At 40.6% G+C, this 23,702-nt stretch overlaps 1 protein-coding gene across 1 annotated transcript in view; it reads right to left on the bottom strand.

Moving 5' to 3' along the window:
• dnah6 (dynein, axonemal, heavy chain 6) overlaps positions 1 to 23,702 on the bottom strand; it is a 310,227-nt gene that overhangs the window by 8,943 nt on the left and 277,582 nt on the right. Inside the window, exons 74-77 of the mRNA XM_072587520.1 lie at positions 21,265 to 21,450; positions 13,602 to 13,674; positions 6,258 to 6,409; positions 2,118 to 2,340 (exon numbers count right to left, since the gene is read on the bottom strand). Of these exons, the coding sequence (XP_072443621.1) occupies positions 2,118 to 2,340; positions 6,258 to 6,409; positions 13,602 to 13,674; positions 21,265 to 21,450 (634 nt within the window). The remainder of the gene's footprint in view (positions 1 to 2,117; positions 2,341 to 6,257; positions 6,410 to 13,601; positions 13,675 to 21,264; positions 21,451 to 23,702) is intronic.

Raw genomic sequence — 23,702 nt, 5'->3', positions numbered from 1 at the left:
TTTTCTGTAGATACAGGTTTGAAGCTCTCTGTTAACTGTATGTTCAACTATCATGTCTAGGAAATGACATCACCCACCTTAAGAAACCAAGACTATAAATAGCTTATTATATAGACTATAAATAGAGAGGTGGGACATACTACCAGCACTTCACCAGAGTCGATCACTGATGATGTTACCTAGTATGGTGATGAAATGTCTGAAAACAAACCTTCAAGCTCAGCGAGCTAACTTACACACTTAAAATAATTGTGTTAAGGAGCAATGATTTTGAAGTCATACAACAAAACAGTTCCTTAAATCACAGAGTCATACAGCATGAAAACAGACCCTTCAGTCCATCTAGTCCATGCTGAATATAATCCCAAACTAAACTAGTCCCACCTACCTGCTCCTGGCCCATGTCCTCCAAACGTTTCTTATTTATGTATCTATCTAAATGTCTTTTAAATTCTACCTGAATCCACCACGTGAACAAAAATAAATGAAAAGCAAAGAAATCCAGCTCTAATTGATTTGCTGTAAACACCAAACACAGCAAATTGTCTTCAGGACAATTGCCAAGTCACTAACATACAGCAAAAGACACCTTTCAATGGACATTCATCAGGAATGTTCCAATTTGGCAAGGCACAATTAGATTTGCAGTAAAGTAGTTCACTCTGTCACATTAGTATGTTGCATGTTCTGCTTCCCGAAACAATCTATCCTGTTAGCTCTCCAAATGAGAATGACAATTAAATTCCACAATGACCATATGTTTTTATCTCAGAAGGAAAAACCAGAAAAAAAAGTCATTCTTGGAAATGACTGCACTTAACCTTCATTTTGCAGAATAAGACAAGTGGATGTATCATTCACAAGTTTTACTGTTACTCCTTTCTGGAATTCAACAATACAAATACATTGGCACTAAAAACCAGGTTGAAAATGTCCCAGAATAATGTCAATCAAAAGATAATATTTTGGATTGGATTTGAGAGAAAAAAAATATCTTTGTGCTGATCTGTTCTGCCATTCCATTCCTGAGAAATAAGGTTCAAGTAGATATACACGTGGGCCAGATTGTCAAAGTTAGGTCAGCAACCCGACACATAGATGCGTTCCGGTCCCAGCCTCTGTGCTCTGGCTGCCATGTACCAGCAGTAAAGGCAGGTGGGAGCTGTTGCCACTGCCTTGCTGATGAGAACAGGCAGCCCACCACAAGATCAGTAGAACCCAAGATGGAACAAAAAAACCTGTGAACTCAAAGTAAAAGGTTCAATGGTCATCTTGGTTCAAGTTGGTCTGTGAAGCCTCAGTTCTCTATAAAATAACAATAAACATTGCGATGCCTATGGAATGATACTGACAGGCAATAAGATTCAGCAGATTGCTAGGTTCAGGGTGAACAAAGTCTTTAAAAATTGCAATCCTAACCTCTCGGGCTGCTTATGTACCTCCTGAACAAGCTTATTGGGTGGCACGGTGGCACAGTGGTTAGCACTGCTGCCTCACAGCGCCAGAGACCCGGGTTCAATTCCCGCCTCAGGCGACTGACTGTGTGGAGTTTGCACATTCTCCCCGTGTCTGCGTGGGTTTCCTCCGGGTGCTCCGGTTTCCTCCCACAGTCCAAAAATGTGCAGGTCAGGTGAATTGGCCATGCTAAATTGCCCGTAGTGTTAGGTAAGGGGTAGATGTAGGGGTATGGGTGGGTTGCGCTTCGGCGGGGCGTTGTGGACTTGTTGGGCCGAAGGGCCTGTTTCCACACTGTAAGTAATCTAATCTAATCTTAATTGGCACAAAGTAGATTTTTCATTCTGTACCTTCTGTCAACCCTTCAAAAATTTCAAAATGTTCCAAAGAAGACTGGCTCCTAAAACAACTCTGAGGACTATGATTCTGAAGTCGCACCTAGACTTGTATGCAAGCTCACAACCATTGAAAATCAAACATATTGGATGAGAATTTTGTTTACATACCACTGCTTCTAGCAATGTAGCACAGAACTGACTCACCAGGGAGTGGACAGGCAGCATTTACAAGCTGCTACCTGTGCAGCCCGCGTGACCTTTCTCATTGGTATTGCATGTAAATGAATTTTCTTCCCTCATCAAGAGGCAACTTGAGTATAATACCTGTGGTTGACAGGGTTCCTGCTCGGGCCGCTGTTTTATAGAGCGGTGCATGATACAGTGATGAAATTGGCTCATAATTCTGTGCAGGCTCAAAGTGCACAACAGGTAAAACAGCATGCATCACTTTGGGAAAGGCATCTTCCAGCACCATTTCGTTATCGTCCCAGCGACAGGCATCCATAAACATTCCATGGACCAGTACACCATCTTTAGGGGAAGGTAACTTGTGGAAAAGGGAAAACAAAGATACACATCAATAAAATATTAAAGACAATATTGCATGAAATCAAAGTATATAATGGATACCATTATGTTTTTTTGTCAAGGAAGTGGAAACTCCTTTTAAAAAAAAGTGACCAAAGCTTTTCAAAATTCAATGCAAAAGAATCTTATTTTCATGATGTGAAGTATCATTCTGATACAGGCTCAGTTTTATCACACACATATGATAGATTAAAATTAACATATTGATGATTCTAAAATTGATGCCATGTAATGAAGACTGAAGGAAAAATTCTTCATTTTTGGAAAAAGTAGGTTTCTTAGATACTGATTCTGTCTGATATTCACAATAAATGTGCTGCAACAGTTATAGCCTAGCCAACTTTACGGGCATTTAAATGGTCATTGGATAGGCATATGGACAAGAATGGAATAGTGTAGGTTAGATGAGCTTCAGATTGGTTTCACAGGGCAGCGAAACATCAAGGGCCGAAGAACATTACAGCGCAGTACAGGCTCTATGTTCTATATGCAAATGAAGATAATGTATAAGCTGTGGATGGAGATCCAGAATGCTAACAAATGGCATTGTGAAACAGGGGGCAGACAAAGGAAAAGAAAAGAAGAATAAAAATGTCATAATCGTAAGTGATTACATTCATTAGTGGAATAGATAGTATTGTTGATTGGGCACATTAGGAATGGAGGATTGAGCTCATGTAGAACTGTTTAAACTGTATAGCCTGGTTTGGTATAGTATACACTCTGTTACATTTTAACACCTATCAGAATGTAAGCATAAATCAGCAACTTCCGATCAGCAACTAGAAGACCCTGGAACACATTACTCTGAAATGCCGCTGCAGACATGATAGTCTATTAGATTCTCCTGATTTTTAATCCCTTTTCATTTTAATTCTCTCGGACAAGAATGCCCAGGCAATCACAAGTTGGAAAGGAGTACTGCACTTTAGGTGGTCAGCTCCTATATAGCGGGTTGTGAAGAAGAGTACTTTTCAAAATCACTGTGCAAATATTCCAGAAAAAAAATGCAGACGTGCTGGAATCAAAGGAAATGTAGTTTTTCACACAGGATAATGTAGTGGCACTTTGTACACTTTCAGTAACGTTTGAAGTAATATCTGGGAATATGTACTGTTTGCATATACACTACATCCTACTGTGGATATATAAATATATAAGTTTTTAACTATGATATTTTATGTAATTAATGGTTGGATGTAAAAGTACAATATTGGAATCAAATAGATTTGATGTTTGGAAAAGGTCAAACTGGTTTATTCTTGCCAAGAGAAGGAGTGCTTTTGAGACTTTCTGAATGAAATGAACAAGTAAAAATAATTTTCAAAGGGATAATTGGAAATGAATTTACTTACAAAAAGTGATCAACATAGAGTTGTAGAGTCATAGAGATGTACAGCATGGAAACAGACCCTTCGGTCCAACCCATCAATGCCAACAAGATATCCCAACCCAATCTAGTCCCACCTGCCAGCACCCGGCCCATATCCCTCCAAACCCTTCCTATTCATATACCTATCCAAATGCCTCTTAAATGTTGCAATTGTACCAGCCTCCACCACATCCTCTGGCAGCTCATTCCATACACATACCACCCTCTGCGTGAAAAAGTTGCCCCTTAGGTCTCTTTTATATCTTGCCCCTCTCACCCTAAACCTATGTTCTCTAGTTCTGGACTCCCTGACCCCAGGGAAAAGACTTTTTCTATTTACCCTATCCATGCCCCTCATAATTTTGTAAACCTCTATAAGGTCACCCCTCATCCTCTGATGCTACAGGGAAAGCAGCCCCAGCCTGTTCAGCCTCTCCCTGTAGCTCAGATCCTCCTGGCAACATCCTTGTAAATCTTTTCTGAACCCTTTCAAGTTTCACAACATTTTTCCGATAGGAAGGAGACCAGAATTGCACACAGTATTCCAACCGTGGCCTAATCAATATCCTGTACTGCCGCAACATGACCTCCCAACTCCTGTACTCAATACTCTGACCAATAACGGAAAGCATACCAAATGCCTTCTTCACTATCCTATCTACCTGCCCAACTAGAACCAATTTCCACAGAGAATCGTGAAGTCATACAGCACAGAAACAGATCTTTCAGTCCACCATATCTGCACTGACCAGACGTCCCAATCTGATCTAGTCCCATTTACCAGCATTTGGCCCATATCCCTCAAAACCTTTCCTATTCATATACCCATCCTTTTAAATGTAGTTTTACCCAACTTTACCACTTCCTCTGACAGCTCGCTCCATACATGCACTACCCTGTCAGGTCTTAAAAAAAGTTAAACCTTGCAATTATTTTGCCCCTTCCTTTCACTACTGTCCCTGCCAGCTTCACAAATTTCTGTGATATCTGTCCTCCATTTATTCTGACTTGTTGAACATTCCTGATTTTAATCGTTGCATTGTTGTCGGCTGCGCTTTCAGTTAGGCCTCAAGCCCTAGAATTATCTATCTAGACCACTCTATCTCCCTTTCCTCCTTTGAGGCAAATTTCAGATTTTTGGTCATCTGACCTAATATCTCTTTATGGGTCTTGGTGCTTTATTTTATTTTGTAATGTGCTTGTAAACTGCCTTAGACTATTTTTAGTACATCAAAGGTCCTTGATCATTATTAGTTACTATATAACAGATGTCAATGGCCTCAGAACAGCATTAGGGTTAGACAGTTCCAAAGAAGGGTCACTGGACTTGAAATATTAATTATGTTTTCTCTCCACAGATGGGGCCAGACATGTTGTGTTTCTCCAGCAATTTCTGTTTTTGTTTGTGTTAAGATGCTTGTATGAAATTTTAAACAAGTAGAAAATTACTTATTGTTACGTTTTTTACTAACATGCATTTTGCTACTTTACAAGCAATCATGGAATTAAGGTTGCAACTGTCCAGAATTGGCTACAGTCATCAGGAACTGATGTGTACACTGCTGTGTACAACACTGGAGAAAAATCATAGGGGTACTAAAAAAGATAGTTTTTGAGATGTTTTCTTTGAACATTTCTGTGTAGCAGATATGAAATATTGACAACAGGGAAGGGTTGCTTGGCTGACAGTCAAGCATCAACCAATTAGAAAATTATATTTTAGCACCTTACCTAGCAATAGGAAATAGTACATCACTATGAGTGGACGTGTTGGCTGATTAATGGCTGGGGTGTGCAGGCAGGTCACAAGGTGAGACCTTCAAAAATAGACTTAATCAAAATTGGCAACACTACGTGGAATACTGGGTAAAGCTTCATTTCCTCATGACGCTTTAGCAAAGGTTTACAACAACATTTGTTTATAAGCATATTCATAATTTGATCAAACTTGGTGTACAGCAAAAGTCTTCCATTACTGTTTAAACACAAGATACTACCTATTAATTCTAAAATTGGCAGTCCTATATTTGAATGGGTTAAGAGGGACTCTTAAGAGATAAACTCAATTGGATTTTTGTTTTAAACAGGACAAGTTCAGTGAGGTTACAATACTTGACACAGACAGAAACATGGGTGAAGATCTGGTTTTAATTAGACCTTTTTTCACGGTATAGAACATTAACTGTTTAGTTTGTTTTTTAAGAATTTCCATAAATTTTCATTTCAAAAATTGCTGAAACATAATTCCTCTTTAACACAACCCATATCCATGCTTCTACCTTGGCTAAAAGATAGCAATCCTGTGTTCTATTAATTCTACTTCTTTTGTTATATTTGCCACTCTGAATTAATACATTTTTAAAAATGAATGCATTGATGTATCCATATAATTCATAAAGAAACTAAAACTTTTAAATAGTATAGTCACCAATAAGAGATGAAATAGCACTGGATGGATTGCATTGTACAACACTGTAACATTATTTTACAAAAGCTGAAATTACCATTTCATCCATTGGGAGCACCTCCCCAAATTTTAAAATTTTCATAGCTTCTGCTACTTGCATTGCATTCCGGTACACAGGAATAACATTATAACGAAAGGTAAGTTCATCAATTGGAAGGTTATATTTCCTGGCATGGTTCTGAAGTGTGCCTGAAAAAGAAAACAAAAAAATTGTCATAATTGGTGGGAGTTCCAATCTGGCAGATCTTCCCTTCTTTAAAGCCAACCTGCCAGCAATAAAGAGAAGTTGAGTTTTCATTTGTGGTGAGTAAATAAAGCATTAATGAGGCATAAGGCAGAACTACAATTTCCAAGACATTTTAATTTTCGGGTACAAGTCCACATTTGCAAGTTTGTTCATACAATGGTGATTCACCTGCTGTATGCAATAGCTAAAATTATGCCTGAAGAAATTTGCTTGCACCCTCTACATCAAGGTGTTGCAATATTGGGACAGCTTTCAACTTTGCACAACAGAATTAGTTAAATGGTGAAAAACTATATAAAGCTGCAACACAAAGAGACATGGGAGTACTTGTGCACTAAACACAGAGTGTTAGCATACAGATGCAGCATATAATCAGGAAGTCTAGTGGAATGTTGACCTTTATTTCAAGGATGTTAGAGTATAAAAGTAGGGAAGTCTTAATGAAACTGTACAAGGTGTTGGTGATTAGATTCCCTACAGTGTGGAAACAGGCCCTTCGGCGCAACAAGCCCATACCAACCCTCCAAAGAGTAACCCACCCAGACCCATTTCCCTCTAACTAAACCACCTAATTCTCTGGGCAATTTAGCGTGGCCAATTCAACTGATCCTCACATCTTTGGACTGTGGGAGGAAACCTGAGCACCCGGAGGAAATCCACGTGGACACGGGGGGAATGTGCCAACTCCATACAGATGGACACCCGAGACTGGAATTGAACCTGGGTCCCTGGTGCTGTGAGGCAGCAGTGCTAACCACTGAGCCACCGTGCCACCCATAGAGATTACATCTGGAGTACTGTTAACAGTTTTGGTCCCTTTATTGAAGAAAAGAGATCATTTCATTGGAGGCAGTTCAAAGAAGGTTTACCAGAATGATCCCTGGTATAAAAGGATTGTCTTATGAGCAAAGACTACTCATGGAGTTTGGGAGAATGAGTGATAATCTCTTTGAAAGGTGAGGCAGCATAGTGGCTCAGTCTTTAGCATACTGCCTCATACTGCCATGGACACAGATTCAATTCCAGCCACGGGTGATTATCTGCTTGGAGTTGCACATTTTCCCTATCTACATTGGTTTCCTCCAGTCCTATGGTTTCCTTCCACACTGCAAAGATCTGCAGGTTAGGTGAATTGGCAATGCTAAATTGTCCATAATGTTCTGGGTTTGTAGGTTAGGTGGATTAGACATGGGAACTGCAGGATGATAGGGTAGGGGTGATATGAAAACTTTACACTAACATCTAATCCACTCCTACTAAAGAGTTTGGAAATCAGGGAACTTCTGGAAGCTCTTTACATATAGAAAGAGAAAATTAACCTTCTAGACATTATGCAGGCTACATGAACACTACCTGTTCACATCTGCAGTGCCACCAGCACATTGGCATTAAGATTATCAGCAAGCATTGTTCTCTGTGCCACATGACAGGTTTAGCCTGCCATCAAGGATCTCCATTTATTCAATATAATACATCCCATGTGGGGTTGAAATTAATGAATACAGAAGGAACAGAAATTGAGAGAACTCTTGCAAAAAAACCTTATGGTCTTTTCTGTGCCAATGCATGATGGTATAGAATCAGCAGAAATGCATACTGAGAAAGAAGATCAAAACGTAACACTAAATTAAATCAAAATAGGTACAGAGGTGGACTTAATGAATGTGAAATCTTAAGATGCACCAGAGTGCAAGCCCCACCTGTTTGCTGCTCAAAATAAACAGGACACTTAAAATGCCGTAACCAGCAACTTTGAAATTGTCATTAATACAAAAAGAAAATTGGTTGTTAGTTTGCAGATTGATAAAATTGTCCAGTGTTTTAAATATGACTGTTTGTAAAGGCAAATTAACCATATAAGACCAGGAAAGTGGAAATGGTTCCAGAGGAGAATTCTCTTTCCTTTAGATGAGAAATAGGTGGCAGGCTAAGCCTGTCATGTGGCACAGAGAACAATGCTTGCTGGTAATCTTAATGCCAATGTGGTGGTGGCACTGCAGATATGAACAGGTAGTGTTGCCAATGCAAAGACATGACTTGGACTAAGACTGAACAGTGTCTCTTTCACAGATCATGAAACCATTGTTAATTGTCAGAAAAATGCATCTAGTTCACTAATGTCCATTAAGGAAGGAATCTGCCATCCTCACCTGGTTTTGCCTACATGTGACTCCACATCCACAGCAATTTGGTTGATTCTAAATTGCCTTCTGAAATGGCCTAGCAAGCCATGCAGTTGTACCAATCGCTACAAAGTCTCAAGGAAATGAAACTAGATGTATCACCTGGCATTGACTCAGGCTCCAGAAAAGACAATGGCAGAAACAGCCCTGTCAACCCTGCAAAGTATTTTTTACTAATATCTGGGGGATAGGGCCAAAATTTGGAGACCTGTCTCAAAACCTAATCAAGCAACATCCTGACACAATCATACTTACAGAAACATGCCTTACAGACAATGACCCAGACACCAGCATCATCATTCCTAGATATATCCTGTGCCACAGGCAGGACAGATCCAGCAGAGGTGGCGACACAGTGGTATAGAGTTGGGAGGTAGTTGCCCAGGGAGTCCTGCCTCCATATTGAACAACATTTAGAGGAAGCACTGAGGATGGCAAGAGCACAAAATGCATGTAGGAGGGGGATTTCAGTGTCTACCACCAAGAGTGGCTCAGAAGCAGTACTATGGACCAAGCTGATTGGATCCAAAAGGGTCTGCAACTGGTTTTGAAGGAATCAACAAATGGGAAAACCTACTTGACTTCAACCGTACCAATCTGTCCATGAAAGTATCAATAAGAGCAACCACTGCACAGTCCTTGTGGAGACGAAGTTCCACTTTCATATTGAGAATAACCTCCATTGTGTTGTCTGGTACAATCATTATACTAAATTGGACAGACTTTGAATAGATCTAGCAATGCAAGACTGTACATCCACGAGGTGCTGTGGGCGATCAACAGCAGCAGAATTGTACTCCAGCACAATTTGTAACCTCATGGCCCGACATATCCCCCACTCAACCATTACTATTCGGCCAGGGAATCAACCCTGGTTCAATAGAGTGTGCAGGAGGGCATGGTAAGAGGAGCACCAGGCATACTTGAAAATTAAGTGTCAGCCTGGTGAAGCTACTTGCATACCAAACAGCACAAGCAGCAAACGATAGACAGAGCTAAGTGAGCTCACAACTAAAGGATCAGATCTCAGCTCGGCAGGCCTACCACATCCAGTTATGAATGGCGGGTGAGCAATTAAACAATTCATTGGAGGAGGAGGCTCCATAAGTTTCTCCTTCCTCAATGATGGAAGAGCCCAGCATACCAGTGCAAAAGATAAGCTTGAAGCTTTGACAGCAACCTTCAGCTAAAAGTGCCAAGTGGATGATACATTTCAGTCTCCAGCATTACAGATACCAGTCTTCAGACAATTTGATTTGCTCCATGTGATATCAAGAATGGTTGAAGAAACTGGATGCTTCAAAGGTTATATGACCTGTCAACATTCCATCAACAGTACTGAAGGCTTGTGCTCCAGAACTGTCTGTTCACCTGGCCAAACTGTTCCAGTACAGTTGCAACATTGCCACCTATCTGACAATGTGGAAAATTGTCCAGATATGGCCTGTACATAAAAAGGACAAATCCAACCCAACCAATTACCATCCCATCGGTCTACTCTCGATCATCAGTAAAGGGATGGAAGATGTCATCAACAGTGCTATCAAGCAGCACCTGCTCAGTGACACTTAGTTTATGTTCCGCCAGTGCCACTCAGCTCCTGACCTCATTACAGCTTTAGTTCAAACATGGACAAAGAGCTGAATTCCAGAAGTGAGGTGAGAGTGACAGCCATTGACATCAAGGTCACAATTGACCAAATGTGGCATCAAGGAGCCCGAGCAAAACTGGAATCAAAGGGTATTGGGTTCCACTGGTTGGAATCATATCTATCAGATAGGAAAATGGTTGTGGTTGTTGGTGAGTTATCTCAGCTCCAGGACATCTCTGCAAGAGCTCGTTAAGGTAGTGTCCAAGGCCCAACATCTTCAGCTGCTTCATCATTGACCTTCCCTCCATCATAAGGTCAGAAGTGGGGATATTCACCAATGATTGCACAATGTCCAAACTGTTCGCAGCACCTCAGATACTGACACAGTCCATATTCAAATGCAACAGGATTTGGACAATATTCAGGTTTGGGCTGACAAATCTCAAGTAACATTCATGCCACACAAATCTAAATACCATATCTTGACATTTAATTGTGTTACCATCACTAAATTCCCCCACAATCAACATCCTGGGGGGTTATCATTGACTAGAAATTCAACTGGAGTGGCTATAAGAGCAGATCAGAGGCTAGGAATACTGTAGTAACTCACCTCCTGACTCCCCCCAGAGCCTGTCTATCATCTACAAGACACAAGTCAGAAGTGTGATGGAATACTTTCCACACTTGCCTGGATGAGTGTAGTTCCAACAACACTTAAGAAACATGACACCATCTAGGACAAAGCAGCCCACTTGATTGGTTTTACATTTACAAGCCTCCACTCACTCCATCACTGGCGGTCAGTAGCAGCAGTGCATACCACTTACAAGACACGCTGCAGAAATTCACCAAAGGTCCTCCAACAGCACTTTCCAAACCTATGACCACTTCCAACGAAAAGGACAAGGGCAGCACAAAATGGGAACACCACAGCCTTCAAACTGGCCTCCAAGCCTCTGACCATCCTGACTTGGAAATATATTGCCTTTCCCACTCTGAATCTCTCCTCTCCATCGTCTCCCCTCCCCTCCATTCGCTAACATCAACCCCTCTCACTCTCCAACAATCTTCCCCGAATAGTCCTTCACCCTCCAAATTGTGGGTCTGTCATTCACATTTATAAGTACAGCTTTAACAACACATGAGAAACTCAACATAGTCAATAATAAAGGAGCCATTTTGATGAACATTTCATGCACTAACTCAATTACCTCCTCCTTTCATCTTGGTTTGGTGCCACCTATGAAATGCATAACTCTCTGTCGGTTCATCTGCAGCACCCCATAGATCACAACTTCCACTGTCTGCTCGGACAAGTCCAGAAGGTGATCGACTCTTCACCTCAATTCCATAGAAAAACCATAGAAAATCATACATCATTCAGACTTGGACATTATCATTGCTCTTTCACTTCATTGAAAAACTGGAACTCCCTATCCAACAGCATTGTGGAATCATCATCAGCACATTAATATCAGTGATGCAAGAATAAGACTCACTACCACCTTTTCAGGAGAACTGTAGATAAGCAATAAACAAAACAGAAAGGAATAGTCAACATCCAGGAGAGATGAAGCAGAGTGAGGGAAGGCTGATAAGGAGTGTAAGTAGCAGCATTGATCATCTGGACTTTAAAAAGGGGCAGCACGGTGGCTCAGTTGTTAGCACTGCTGCCTCCCAGTGCCAGGGACCCGGGATCGATTCCAGCCTCGGGCGACTGTCTGTGTGGAATTTGCACATTCTCTCTGTGTCTGTGCGGGTTTCCTACCACAGTCCAAAGATGTAAAGATTAGGTGAATTGGCCATGCTAAATTGCCCGTAGTGTAGGTTATTAGTCACGTGTAAATGTAGGGGAATGGGTCTGGGTGGGTTACTCTTCAGAGGGTTGGTGTGGACTTGTTGGGCTGAAGGGCCTGTTTTCACACTGCAGGGATTCTAATTCAACAAAGGCCTTGCCAGTGATGCTTACATCTCACAAATTAAGTTTTAAAATGTCAAGCTAAAGTAAGTTGAATAGATTGTAGCAGGTTGACAATAGGTTAGTTCGTTCAGGCTGTGCTACTCTACATCAAAAAGGCTTTTTGAAAGAAACACATCTCTCAAGGCATTACTGACCACAGACTAAGAAGTACAAACAACAGTCTTAATGAAATCAACTGGCTATATATAAAGATTGGGTTTTCAAGGAGCCATGACTTAATGGATACATGCTGAAGCAAATTTTGATAATCACATTTTTAAAATTCCAAATGATGTACCCTGTGATACAAATCCATGACATATATTACGCGATTATTATTATTATGTGTGCATTCAGCTAGTTGACAAAAGATTATTTTGAACAATTTATGAAATGATTTGGCACAACTATGAACTCTACTTCATAGCTGCTAAGTAAATTGGCAGAGGATGCATTTTAATTGCTCTTCAGATACTAGGTCAGAACAGGCTGTCTTTCTATAATTATACTTTGCTTGGAAGTATGAAACAGAACTGTTTGATGTGCCAGGTGAAAAATGCTATCATCTTCATAAATGTTTTAAAAATCCTCCAGTCCACATCTCCTAAACAAAAATTCAAAATACTTCTCTTTCTCAGATTATTAATTCAACTCATTTTGCAGTATTTTCACCAAATGTTCATTCATTCATATAACAAAGAAAAAATGGTTGCTGAGTATTAAACATCAAACTCAATTCAAAATTAACCAATCAGCCAATAATGTTATTTTCAAGAAATCTGTCTGGTTGTGATGATGCTGACAGTTTAACAAAGTTACTTTTCCTTGTTTTTTTTTCCAAGAGGGCTCGTAAAGGCAAAGGTGCCAATATGTCTGGAAATGGCTACTTTAAACAATGGCAGGGGAGTGACCAGTTCTCCAAGTTCAGATTTTTTTTTCTAGTTTGGTTTGTTTTAGAAAGCAGTCAGAATTACTGGTAGCAGAGAAGCTGCTACAGTGAAACAAGGTTCCATGCTTCAACAGATGTTTCTTGCCTGACTCTTCTTTCTGAAATCTCTCCTGCCTGTAAGAACCGGAGATTGAATTTAACATTTGCTAATGAGTGTGTTTTTGGGATGTTGCAGATATTGGAACAGCTCCTTCTTTAAGTTACAATTTCGAGTCAGTTGGGTTTCCAAATAGTTAAGTTATTCTAAATTTTGTTTTATTTTGTTTGTGTTTCAACCATGGTGTTTAAATAAATTCTGTTTTGCTTAAAGCTGAGTGGTTTGACCAACTGCATCACTCCTGGACCATCCACTCTACATCTGCTATTAAAATAAGAAAAAGTTAGGGCATGGTTTACCTTCTTAAAATGCTTTGAGAGGATCTGGCCTGGTCCATAGTACTGGCCTTACCTGTCAGAAATCCCTGAGGAAAGAAGAATCCAGAAATCCAGAAAGACTTTGGTTGTCCTCGTTTGATCCAAGTCTAAAAATGAGGCAAACTAAAAATTCAGTTTTGTGCAATAATTTCCACATGTTAGCACTTGGCAGTTCACATTAACCCACTGAACTGAATATATAAAATCACAAAGACAATGTAGTCAGTTAGTCAACCTAATTTTGAACTGTCATATGCTTTGTTTAATCTTCTCTTAAAATTAAAGGAGAATTCACTTAGTGCTGCCAAACATACCAACAAGAGATAGCAGTTATATATTTATATATTCCTCTTGACTAATTCAAATAAAGAGATTCGGCAAATAACCAGTTTTTCAGTTTCTGTAAAGGCCATATTTTGAGCCAACTGCTTTGACATGACTACGATTGGCTGTCACCATCACAAATTATTTTCTTCGTCCTTTCAGCAGAATGCAATATTCTCAATTGTACTATCTTTCAATGGCCTACCAGGGAAAACATTTATGCTTTTGAGGAAAAAGTGAGGACTGCAGATGCTGGAGATCAGAGTTGAGAGTGTGGTGCTGGAAAAGCACATCAGGTCAGGCAGCATCCGAGGAGCAGGAGAATTAATGTTTCAGGCATAAGCCTATTATCAGGAATGAGGCTTGTGGGCCAAAGAGGCTGAGAGATAAATAGGAGGGGGATGGGGCTGGGGAGGAAGGTAGCTGAGAGTGTGATAGGTAGATGAAGGTGGGGATGAAGGTGATAGGTCAGAGAGGAGGGTGAAGTGGATAGATGGGAAGGAAGGTAAACATGTAGGACAGATCAAGAGGGTGGTACCAATTTGGAAGGTTGGATTTGGGATATGGTAGGGGGAGCAGAATTGAGGAAACTGTGAAATCCACATTGATACCAAGTGGTTAGAGGGTCCCAAGACAGGTGGTAAGGGTTTGAAGATGGAGGAGGTCCAGGACCTGCATGTCCTTGGGGGAGTGGGAGGATGAGTTAAAGTGTTCGGCCACGAGTAATGGGGTTGCTTTGTGTGTGTGTCCTGGAGATGTTCTCTGAAGTGTTCTGCAAGGAGGCATCCTGTCTCCCCAATGTAGAGGAGACTACATCGGGAGCAATGGATACAGTAAATGATGTGTGTGGAAGTGCAGGTATACTTCTGACAGATGCGGAAGGCTCCTCTGGGGTCTTAGACAGAGGTGATGGGGGAGGTGTGAGTGCAGGCTTTGCAATTCTTGTGGTGGCAAGGAAAGGTGCCAGGAGGGGAGCTGGGTTGGTGGGGGATGTGGATCTGACAACAGAGTGGTGGAGAGAATGATCTTTACAGAATGCAAATAGAGGTGGGGAGGGAAATATATCCTTGCTGGTGGGGTGTGTTTGTAGGTGGCGGAAATGGTGGAGGATGATGAGTTGATCACCATTGATGGAGATGGAGAGGTCCAGGAAGGGGAGGGAGGTGTCCGAGATAGTTCAGGTGAACTTAAGGTCGGGGCGGAACACGTTAGTAAAGTTGTTGAACTGTTCAACCTACTCGTGGGAGCACAAGGTGGCACCAATACAGTCACCACTGTAGTGGAGGCAAAGGTGGGGAATGGTGCCAGCGTAGCTAGGGAAGATGGACTGTTCCATGTTCCCAACAAAGAGACAGGCATAGCTGGGGCCCATAGCTACCCTTTTGGTCTGGAGGATGTGGGAGGATTCAAGTAGAGAGGATTGTTTTTGAAAAAACAATTTAAAAATATATGTTTTTGAGACACTTTCCTGTACTCAATTGTATTTGTGGTAGTTAAATAATAGAGACCTGAATTCTCTGATGTTGACTGGAACAGCAGTCCAGCTGGCTGCAACTGAGGTGTTGACAGTCTCTGTCCATTTTGAAGTTCAGGTCTCATTTCCATGCTGCTGGCAGTCTATAGCTTCAAACCAGATATCCACATGCAGCTTTCTGATCCTAGGCTGCTGCTATATTGGGCAGCCCAGAGGTCGATTGGAAGATGCCATGGGGACTGACCATAAACATACTGGAGAGAATCAGACAACAAAGACCCTTGTTGTTCTTAGGGAGTTAAACCCCCAGCATTACAAAAATAATTTAAAATAATCTTTCTATTGGTCCTTTTCCACAGTATATTGGCAGAACACTGTCCACAGAGAACATGAAACATGCTCAGTCCAGCTGTTCCAAAATTAGAGACCACTGTTCCCTGAAAATTATGAGACCCAAATCAGTATGTTAATAAGGGACTAGTACCAGAAAGAAGACAATGCTCTTGGGATATAATGGGTCATGAAAATTATAATGATGTAACTGGTCAAATAACTCTGCCATCATTAAGAGGGAAGACTTCAGTCTAGAATGTGCATGCGAAGATAGATGTCTTAGATTCTATTTCTAGAGTGCTGAGTTTGATAATCTAGTATGTACAGATACAGGAGTGTTAACGTATGAAAATAACTGAACAGTCTTACTTAGAGGTAAGAAGCAAGTAGCCTCAAGGACAATGTATGTGTAGGTATGCACAGTCCACAGATACAAGCTGAAAATGTGTTGCTGGAAAAGCGCAGCAGGTCAGGCAGCATCCAAGGAACAGGAGAATCGACGTTTCGGGCATCAGCCCATCCACAGATAATCCAGATCAGTATCTCATTGCACCAGTAACAATTAGATTAGATTCCTAACAATGTTGACTTAAAGCACAGCATTAACAATAATTGTCCAATTTCTTTTTGAGATGGAGTCAATCAGAACTTATTTCTGAAAAGCTGTCTCATAAAATAGTGATACAAAGTTATTCAAGGCTAAACAAAGATATATATTTTTCATCTATTCATTTGCACTGTGGGCCACAGGAGTGAGCCTCAGAATGTGTCATGAAATTAGCTGATTGCAATCAATCTGATTATAGGGATACTTCGAGTACGGCTTCCCAAACTGGGTTTAGCATTTCAATGGAATCGTGAGCAGAAATATTGTGATTGTGAGCTCAAAAGTAGAAATGACTGATGTAGAGTGCAGCACCACCTACCCCACCCTTCATCCCTCTCACAGGTGTTCGCTCTCTCACTGCCTCATAGCTCTTCCCTATTCCTGGTCTCAGAATCCCACCAAAGAGTCATGACTATTTCAACACCTTAGTGTTGAAAAGGGTTTGGGAAGCATTGAGGAAGTAAAGATGGTAATATGATGGTATTATTACTGGACTAGTAACCTAGCATTCCAGGGTCTGGTCCCTCATGGTATGGGTTCAAATTCCACCATAAGAAATAGTGAGGACTGCAGATGCTGGAGTAGTCAGAATGGATAAAGTCTTGCGCTGGAAAAAGCACAACAGGTCAGGCAGCATCTGAGGAGCAAGAGAGTCAACATTTCAGATTTAACTCTTCATTAGGACTCCTGATGAAGGATTAAGCCCAAAACATCAAATCTCTTGCTCCTCAGATGCTACCTGAACTCCTGCACTTTTTCCAGTGCCATACTTCAAATTCCCCATGTCAACTGGTGAAATTTAAATTCAATTGATAAAGTTGCAATTGAAAGCTAGTCTCAGCAATAGTTACTAAAGATAGCTAATCTGATAGAGAAAGACTTTTAATCCGTAAGAAATCAAAGGTTATGGAGAAATGAGAGGTAAGTGAATTTAAGAATTATTAAATTAGCCACAACCTTATTGAATCTGGAGCAAACTTGATGGGCTGAATGACCTACTTCTGCACTTACATCTGATACAAACAAATCTACTTCACTTTTGGAGAAGGAAATCTGCCATTCTTACTTCAAACCTACGTGATGTGGTCAATGCTTGACCATCCTCTGAAATGGCTATCACTCTGTCAGAAGAGCAATTAGGGATATGCAACAAATGCTGAAACAAACCAGAGATCCCATAAAAGAATGAAAAAAAAGCCTCAGTTTCACTGAGTAAAGAGCGAATTTTGCTAGTGTTTCTAGCCCCAATTGCTTTCCAGTGAACTATGTCAAAAATATAGGTCCAGCAGTCATCTTATGAAGATAGTGCATAGTTACCTTCCAATCCAACATGACAAGATGATTTATAGGCTCCATCAGTGATGCACTATTCTCCTTCATCCTCCTTTCCTGTTGATAGTTCTTAGTCCCTGATGTTTCTGCCTATCCCTGTTTCAATTGATCCCCTTTTACATACATATCAATGTTTCCAATTTAACTCCAGAATAAAAATTCCCCTGCCTCTGTAAGCCCTATACTCTCAGTATATAGAGGTCAGAGTTACCATCATCTGTTTAAGTTCCCATTAATTATTAGGTGCCAGCCTATGATCTGCAAATTCTCCCTATTAGTGTCAGCATCCCCTCAGAGACCCAATACTATGAAGTCCATCTCCTTGATTGCTTACTTTTCCCTGGACTCTGTAGGCAGTCCCCTGATATTCCCCTTGACCTTTACTGACCAAAACCCCAACACTGTCAATGGCGCACCCCTGAGCTGACTTTCCACAATAGCCCAACTGAACTCTGCCCATCATTCTCGGCTGATGTCTCAACAGCATCTCAACCAAACAATTTGTAATCCCTGGACTGCTTACATGCTAACTTGCAGGACTGGCTGTTGCTCAATCTCTGGACTGCAAAGACATGAATTCCTAGACTCAGATGAGAACAATTGCTTGCCTGAATGTGGCCAACCCCATGGACTATAATCAGATGAGACTGTGGCAGGTTAACAGCAGCAAAATGATGTGTTGAGGATGGTGATTTTATGATGTGAAGTTGCATGGATTAAAGGTCGAGGAGGATGGTGGCCATGGACTATGGGCCAACTGTGTGCAGTTGCATGATGGCCAGGTATTCAGCAAGGTGAGGCAGCCAGATACCCACTCGGTTTTACTGGTTGGGTTTTTGTGACATCCAGTTTCTCATGGGAGGAGTGGAGAATTGGAAATAGGATGGAAATAAGATAACTTGGAACTTTTATGAGATGCAAAACATGGAAATAAGGAAGTCAGCAATCACAGATGAGTTGCTAAAGTATTCATTGAAGGCTTGAGAAGAAAATTGGGATTACTTTTCTCAATATCAAAAGTCTGATTTTTTCATTCTTGCACGATGTTGTCACCACACTCTACATTTCTGTTGCCACAACAGAGACGGAGAAAAGCCACCCACTGTCTTTCTAGCTAATGGATAGAGATGCAATTGGGCTTAGTTGACTCTCATACTTCCTGATGTTGAATACACACACTGTAAATAACATAATAAATGTTATTTTGCTGAGATTCCAATTTCAGATGGTTCTTAATTCAGCTTCTACCTCACTGGAAGTTAGCACATAGTTGGCCCATGATCCATGGTCACCATCCTCCACGACCCTTAATCCATATAACTCCACATCATAAAACCACTATCCTCACCATTTCAATATACTGAAGGCAAACTTGCCACAATCTCATTAATGGCAAAGTCTATTCTGGTTACACTTTGACACAACTTATGTAATGTAAAAAAAACATATCTGCTAATTTGAACATGGCAAGATTCATAAACATTATTGGGTAAGTGAACAAATATTAGGAACAGAATATGAATTGGTTGTCCATTGTACTTAATAGAAAAGAGCACTGGATATTTTGCAAACACATATGCCCATTGAAGAATATAAGTTGGCTATGACTCCAGAAGAAAAGCTGAAAACACAATGGTCTCTTTCTGTGCTGTAAACCTTTGATGTTTCTGACACACTTCTTTTGCTTTCAAGACTGAAGCTGGAGGTTGGGTATACATTGGAGTTCAGCATACTTCTCACATCTATGTACAAATTCATTCACACACCATACACACTCCCTTTAGGACTGAATGTATGCATTTGCTGGATGAGAAAATATAAATGTTTCATCTTGTATAAATCTAATTTGTTTGTAATTGGTACTAAACTGAAATCTACAGTTGATGTTCTGTGGTTACCAGCATTCAGTAGAGTTTTAATGAGGCTTCAGTGAAAGGGCAGTTTAATTAAGAACGAACTGAAAGTATATTCTCATTACATGAGTAAGCTGGCCTTTTGGCTTACGAGTGTTAAAAACTAGCAAACTTCATGTTAGCATTTGAGTGCAAATTACAACAGAGTATTGAGTTAAGGATTAATGTAGTGAAGTAGAAGGGAAAGAGATGCTCTGTTGCTTTTACTTTTTTGAACTTTTTCAGCCTCATGAGTTGACTCTTACTATGTTCCAGGAGATGAAGCTGGTTATTTGACAGATGGTAAGTGAATAAGGTCTATTGGCTTTCTAAGGTATAACAAAATATAATAACTGGTGGAAAAGTTAATAAAATGTATTAAACTTTAACAGAATATATAACTGAAAAAAAAATTAAATAGTCCCTTATAACAGATTCTGGATGGTGAGATAGATGCTATGTCACAGTTGCAGCCCCCAGATGCCAGTTTAGTCTAATGTAATCACATCTGTGGCAAGTATTTGAAATTACAGCAGCTTTTACTCAAAGTTTATGAGCTGCAGACTGAACTATAGAAACTGTGATATACTGGGGAGAGGGCAAGCTACCTGTATTCTTTGTACACAAGGCAGACACACCTCCTGGGGTGGTCATCTGAGTTGGTCAGTGTTCAGCGACAGTGAAGTGTTATTGTGAATGAGGCAAATAAGTGGACCCTTCGGCAGGTATGCAGAAATCCCAATTTTCCAACAGACCTGAGGTTGTTTCAATTTGTCTGGATGAAAACAAGAGCCGCAGGATAGACGAGCTAACTGACTATGACCACCATGGTATAGGAGGCCAATCAAGGTTAGTATGAAGGCATGTAGAGGTAGCAGGGGACAATCTAGTGAGGGAGACTGACACTCTTCTCTGTTGGAAAATGCAAGGGTTCAGACAACAGCTTGGTGCCAGGATTTCGGACACCTTCTCAGGGCTGGAGAAGAATTTGAAAAGTAGGATCCAGTTGTCATGGTTCACGTAGACACCAATAACATATGCAGAACAAAGATGGTGGTTCTGGATTGCTAGTATGAGGAGCTAGGTGCTAAATTAAGAAACAGAATCTCAAAGATCATAATCTCTGCATTAACAGCTGAGTCACTTGCAAATTGGCTAAAGGCAAATCCGATTAGAGATATGAATGTGTGGTTCATAGAATGGTCTGAGAGAAGTGGTGTCCAATTAACATAGCTTTCTAAAGAAAACAGATGAACTATGGCCAGAAATAGAAAGAAGTAAGTATGACCTAATAGCCATTACACTGAGACACGGCTCCAAAGTAACATGATTTGGAAAGGTTGGGGTGGGGTGGATGCTCACTTAGTTAATGATGGTATTAACAGAATAGAGAGGGAACACCTTAAGTTCAGGAAATTAAGATGTAGAAACAATTGAAATAAGAAATGATAAAGGCGAGAAATCACTTATAGAAATGACGGGTAGCCCCCCCTAACAGCAATTATATAATAGGGTGGTGTATCGAGGGTGAATAAGCCATGAAAGCTTGTCAGAAATACACGGGGGATTTTAATTGACATGCGAGCTGGAAAAATCAGATGGATGAAGGTAGCCTGGAAAAGGAGTTCATAGGATGTTTTCAGGTTAGTTTCTTAGCACAGCATATTCTGAAACTGACCAGAGAGTAAGCTATACTAGACAAAGCATCATGCAATGTTGTTATACTATGTCTCACCTCAATAAACTCTGTTCTTAATATGAAATCTTTCACCCATGCTCCCAATGGCTTGAGCGAGGGATAAGCTGCATCGGCCCAAAGAGATGGGACCTGATTGTTCAGGAAACTGGTGTACGTCTTTTCCACCTCTTCAGACATTACCACAAATCCAGCGATGGCTTTGTTCAGTGTAATTAAAGAGTCCTGAAATGAAAGGCAAATAAATGTTCAAAATGTTTATTTTCATTTCTATTTGTGGACTGAGTCATACAGCATAGAAACAGATTCTTCGGTCCAATTCATCCATGCTGACCAAATTTCCCAGACTAAACTAATCCCACTTGCCTGTGTTTAGCCCTTATCCTTCTAAACTTTTCCTATTCATGCACTTGTCCAAAAGTCTTTTAAATATTGCAACTATACCTGCAACTACCATTTCCTCTGGCAGTTCATTACACATATGAACAACCTTCTGTGTGAAAAAGTTGCCCCTTCTGTCCTTTTTAAATCTTTTGTCACTCACCTTAAACTCCCAGACCCAAGGGAAACAACCTTTGTTGTTCATCTTATCTATGCCCCTCATGATTTTATAAACCACTATAAGGTCACCCTTCAACCTCCCCAACACTCTGGTGAAAACATCCCGAGCCTAGCCATCCTCTCTTTATAATTCAAAACCTTCTGTCCCAGTAACATCCTTGTAAATCTTTTCTGCACCCTCTCCAATTCAATAATATGCTTCCCATAGCCGGGTGACCAGAACTGTATACTCCAAAAGTAGCCTCACCACAACATGATGTCCCAACTCTTACACTCAATGGTCTAACCAATGAAGGCAAGTGTGCCAAATGCCTTCTTCACTACCTTGCTTTTCTGTGACAGAACTTTCAAAGTACTATGTATCTGAACCCTAGGTCTTTCTGTTCCACAACACTCCCCAAGGCTCTACCATTAAATGTGTAAGTCCTGTCCTTGTTCACCTTACAAAAATGAATCACCTCACATTTATCCAAATTTAAATTCCATCTACCACTCCTGGGCCCACCTGCCCATTTAATAAAGATCCCTTTATAACCTTAGATAACCTTCTTTACTGTCAACAAACAACAGTTGATGCAGCATCGATCCTTGCAGAATGCCACTGATCACAGGCCTCCAATCTGAAAAAGTGCTTCACCACCACTCCCTGTCTCCTACTGTCAAACCAATTTTGTGTCCAATAGGTAAGCTTTCCCTGAATCCCATGTGATCTAACTTTACTAAGCAGTTTGCTTTACAGAGCCTTGTCAAAGGCTTTACTAAAATCCATGGAGGCAACATCTACTGCTCTGCTGTCATCTATCTTCTTGGTCACATCCTCAAAAAATTCAAATCAAGTTTGTGAGCCACAGTTTCCCATGCACAAAGCCATGCCTACTACACCTAATCAGTCCAAACCTCTCCAAATGCATGTAAATCCTCAGAATCTCCTCCAACAACTTACCCACTAACGATGTCACATTCACTGGACTATAAATTCTCTGGCTTTTCCTTGCAGCCTTTCTTAAATAAAACCACAGCATTAGCCACCCTCCAGCCTTCCAATATCTTACCCATAGTTACAGATGATACAAATATCTCTGCTAGAGGCCCCACAATTTCTTCCCTAGCTTCCCACAACATCCTGGGATACGCTTGATCAGATCCCAGAGATTTATCCACCTTTACATTTTTTTTCGACCTCCAGCACTTCCTCTTCTGTAATGTGGACTATTTTCAAGATGTCAATATTTATTTCCCTGAATTCCCTAGCTTCCATGAGTTTCTCCACAGTAAATATGTGAAGCATTTTTTTAGTATTTCTCCCTTCTCCTGTAGTTTCAAACCTTGTTGATCTTTAAGGGATCCTATTCTCTCCCTAGTTACTCTTTTTGTATTAACTGCTAAGGCTAACTTTTGCTCTCCTGATTTCCCTCTTAAGAATGTCGCTACTCCCCTTTTAATCCTCAATGAATTCATTTGATCCTAGCCGTCTATACCTGACATATGACACCTTCGTTTTCTTGAGCAGAGCCTCAATATCTCTAGTGATCCAGCGTTCCACAGTCCTACCAGCCTTATCCTTCACTACAACAGGAACATCCTGCCTCTGAACTCTCATTATCTCACTTCTGGATGCCTCCCACTTGCCAGTTGTCCCTTTTCCTGCAAATAGTCTCCCCGAATCAACTCTTGAGAATTCCAGTTTCACACCAACAAAGTTGGCCTTACTCCAATTTAGAACTTTAATTTTTACAAGGCCTATGCTATTTTAAAACTAACAGAATTATGATCACTGGTCACAAAGTGTTCCCCCACTAACGCTACAGTCATTTGTCCTGCCTTATTTACCAAAGAAAGGTCAAGCATTGTTTCTTCTCTGCTAGGTACATCTACAGAATGATAAAGAAAATTTTCTTGAACACATTTAACAAATT

Source organism: Chiloscyllium punctatum, chromosome 2, assembly GCF_047496795.1.
Source record: "Chiloscyllium punctatum isolate Juve2018m chromosome 2, sChiPun1.3, whole genome shotgun sequence".
In the NCBI taxonomy this organism is placed as follows: domain Eukaryota; kingdom Metazoa; phylum Chordata; class Chondrichthyes; order Orectolobiformes; family Hemiscylliidae; genus Chiloscyllium; species Chiloscyllium punctatum.
Note: the sequence above shows the minus strand (reverse complement) of the source record. Positions and strands in the feature narration are given on the sequence as shown.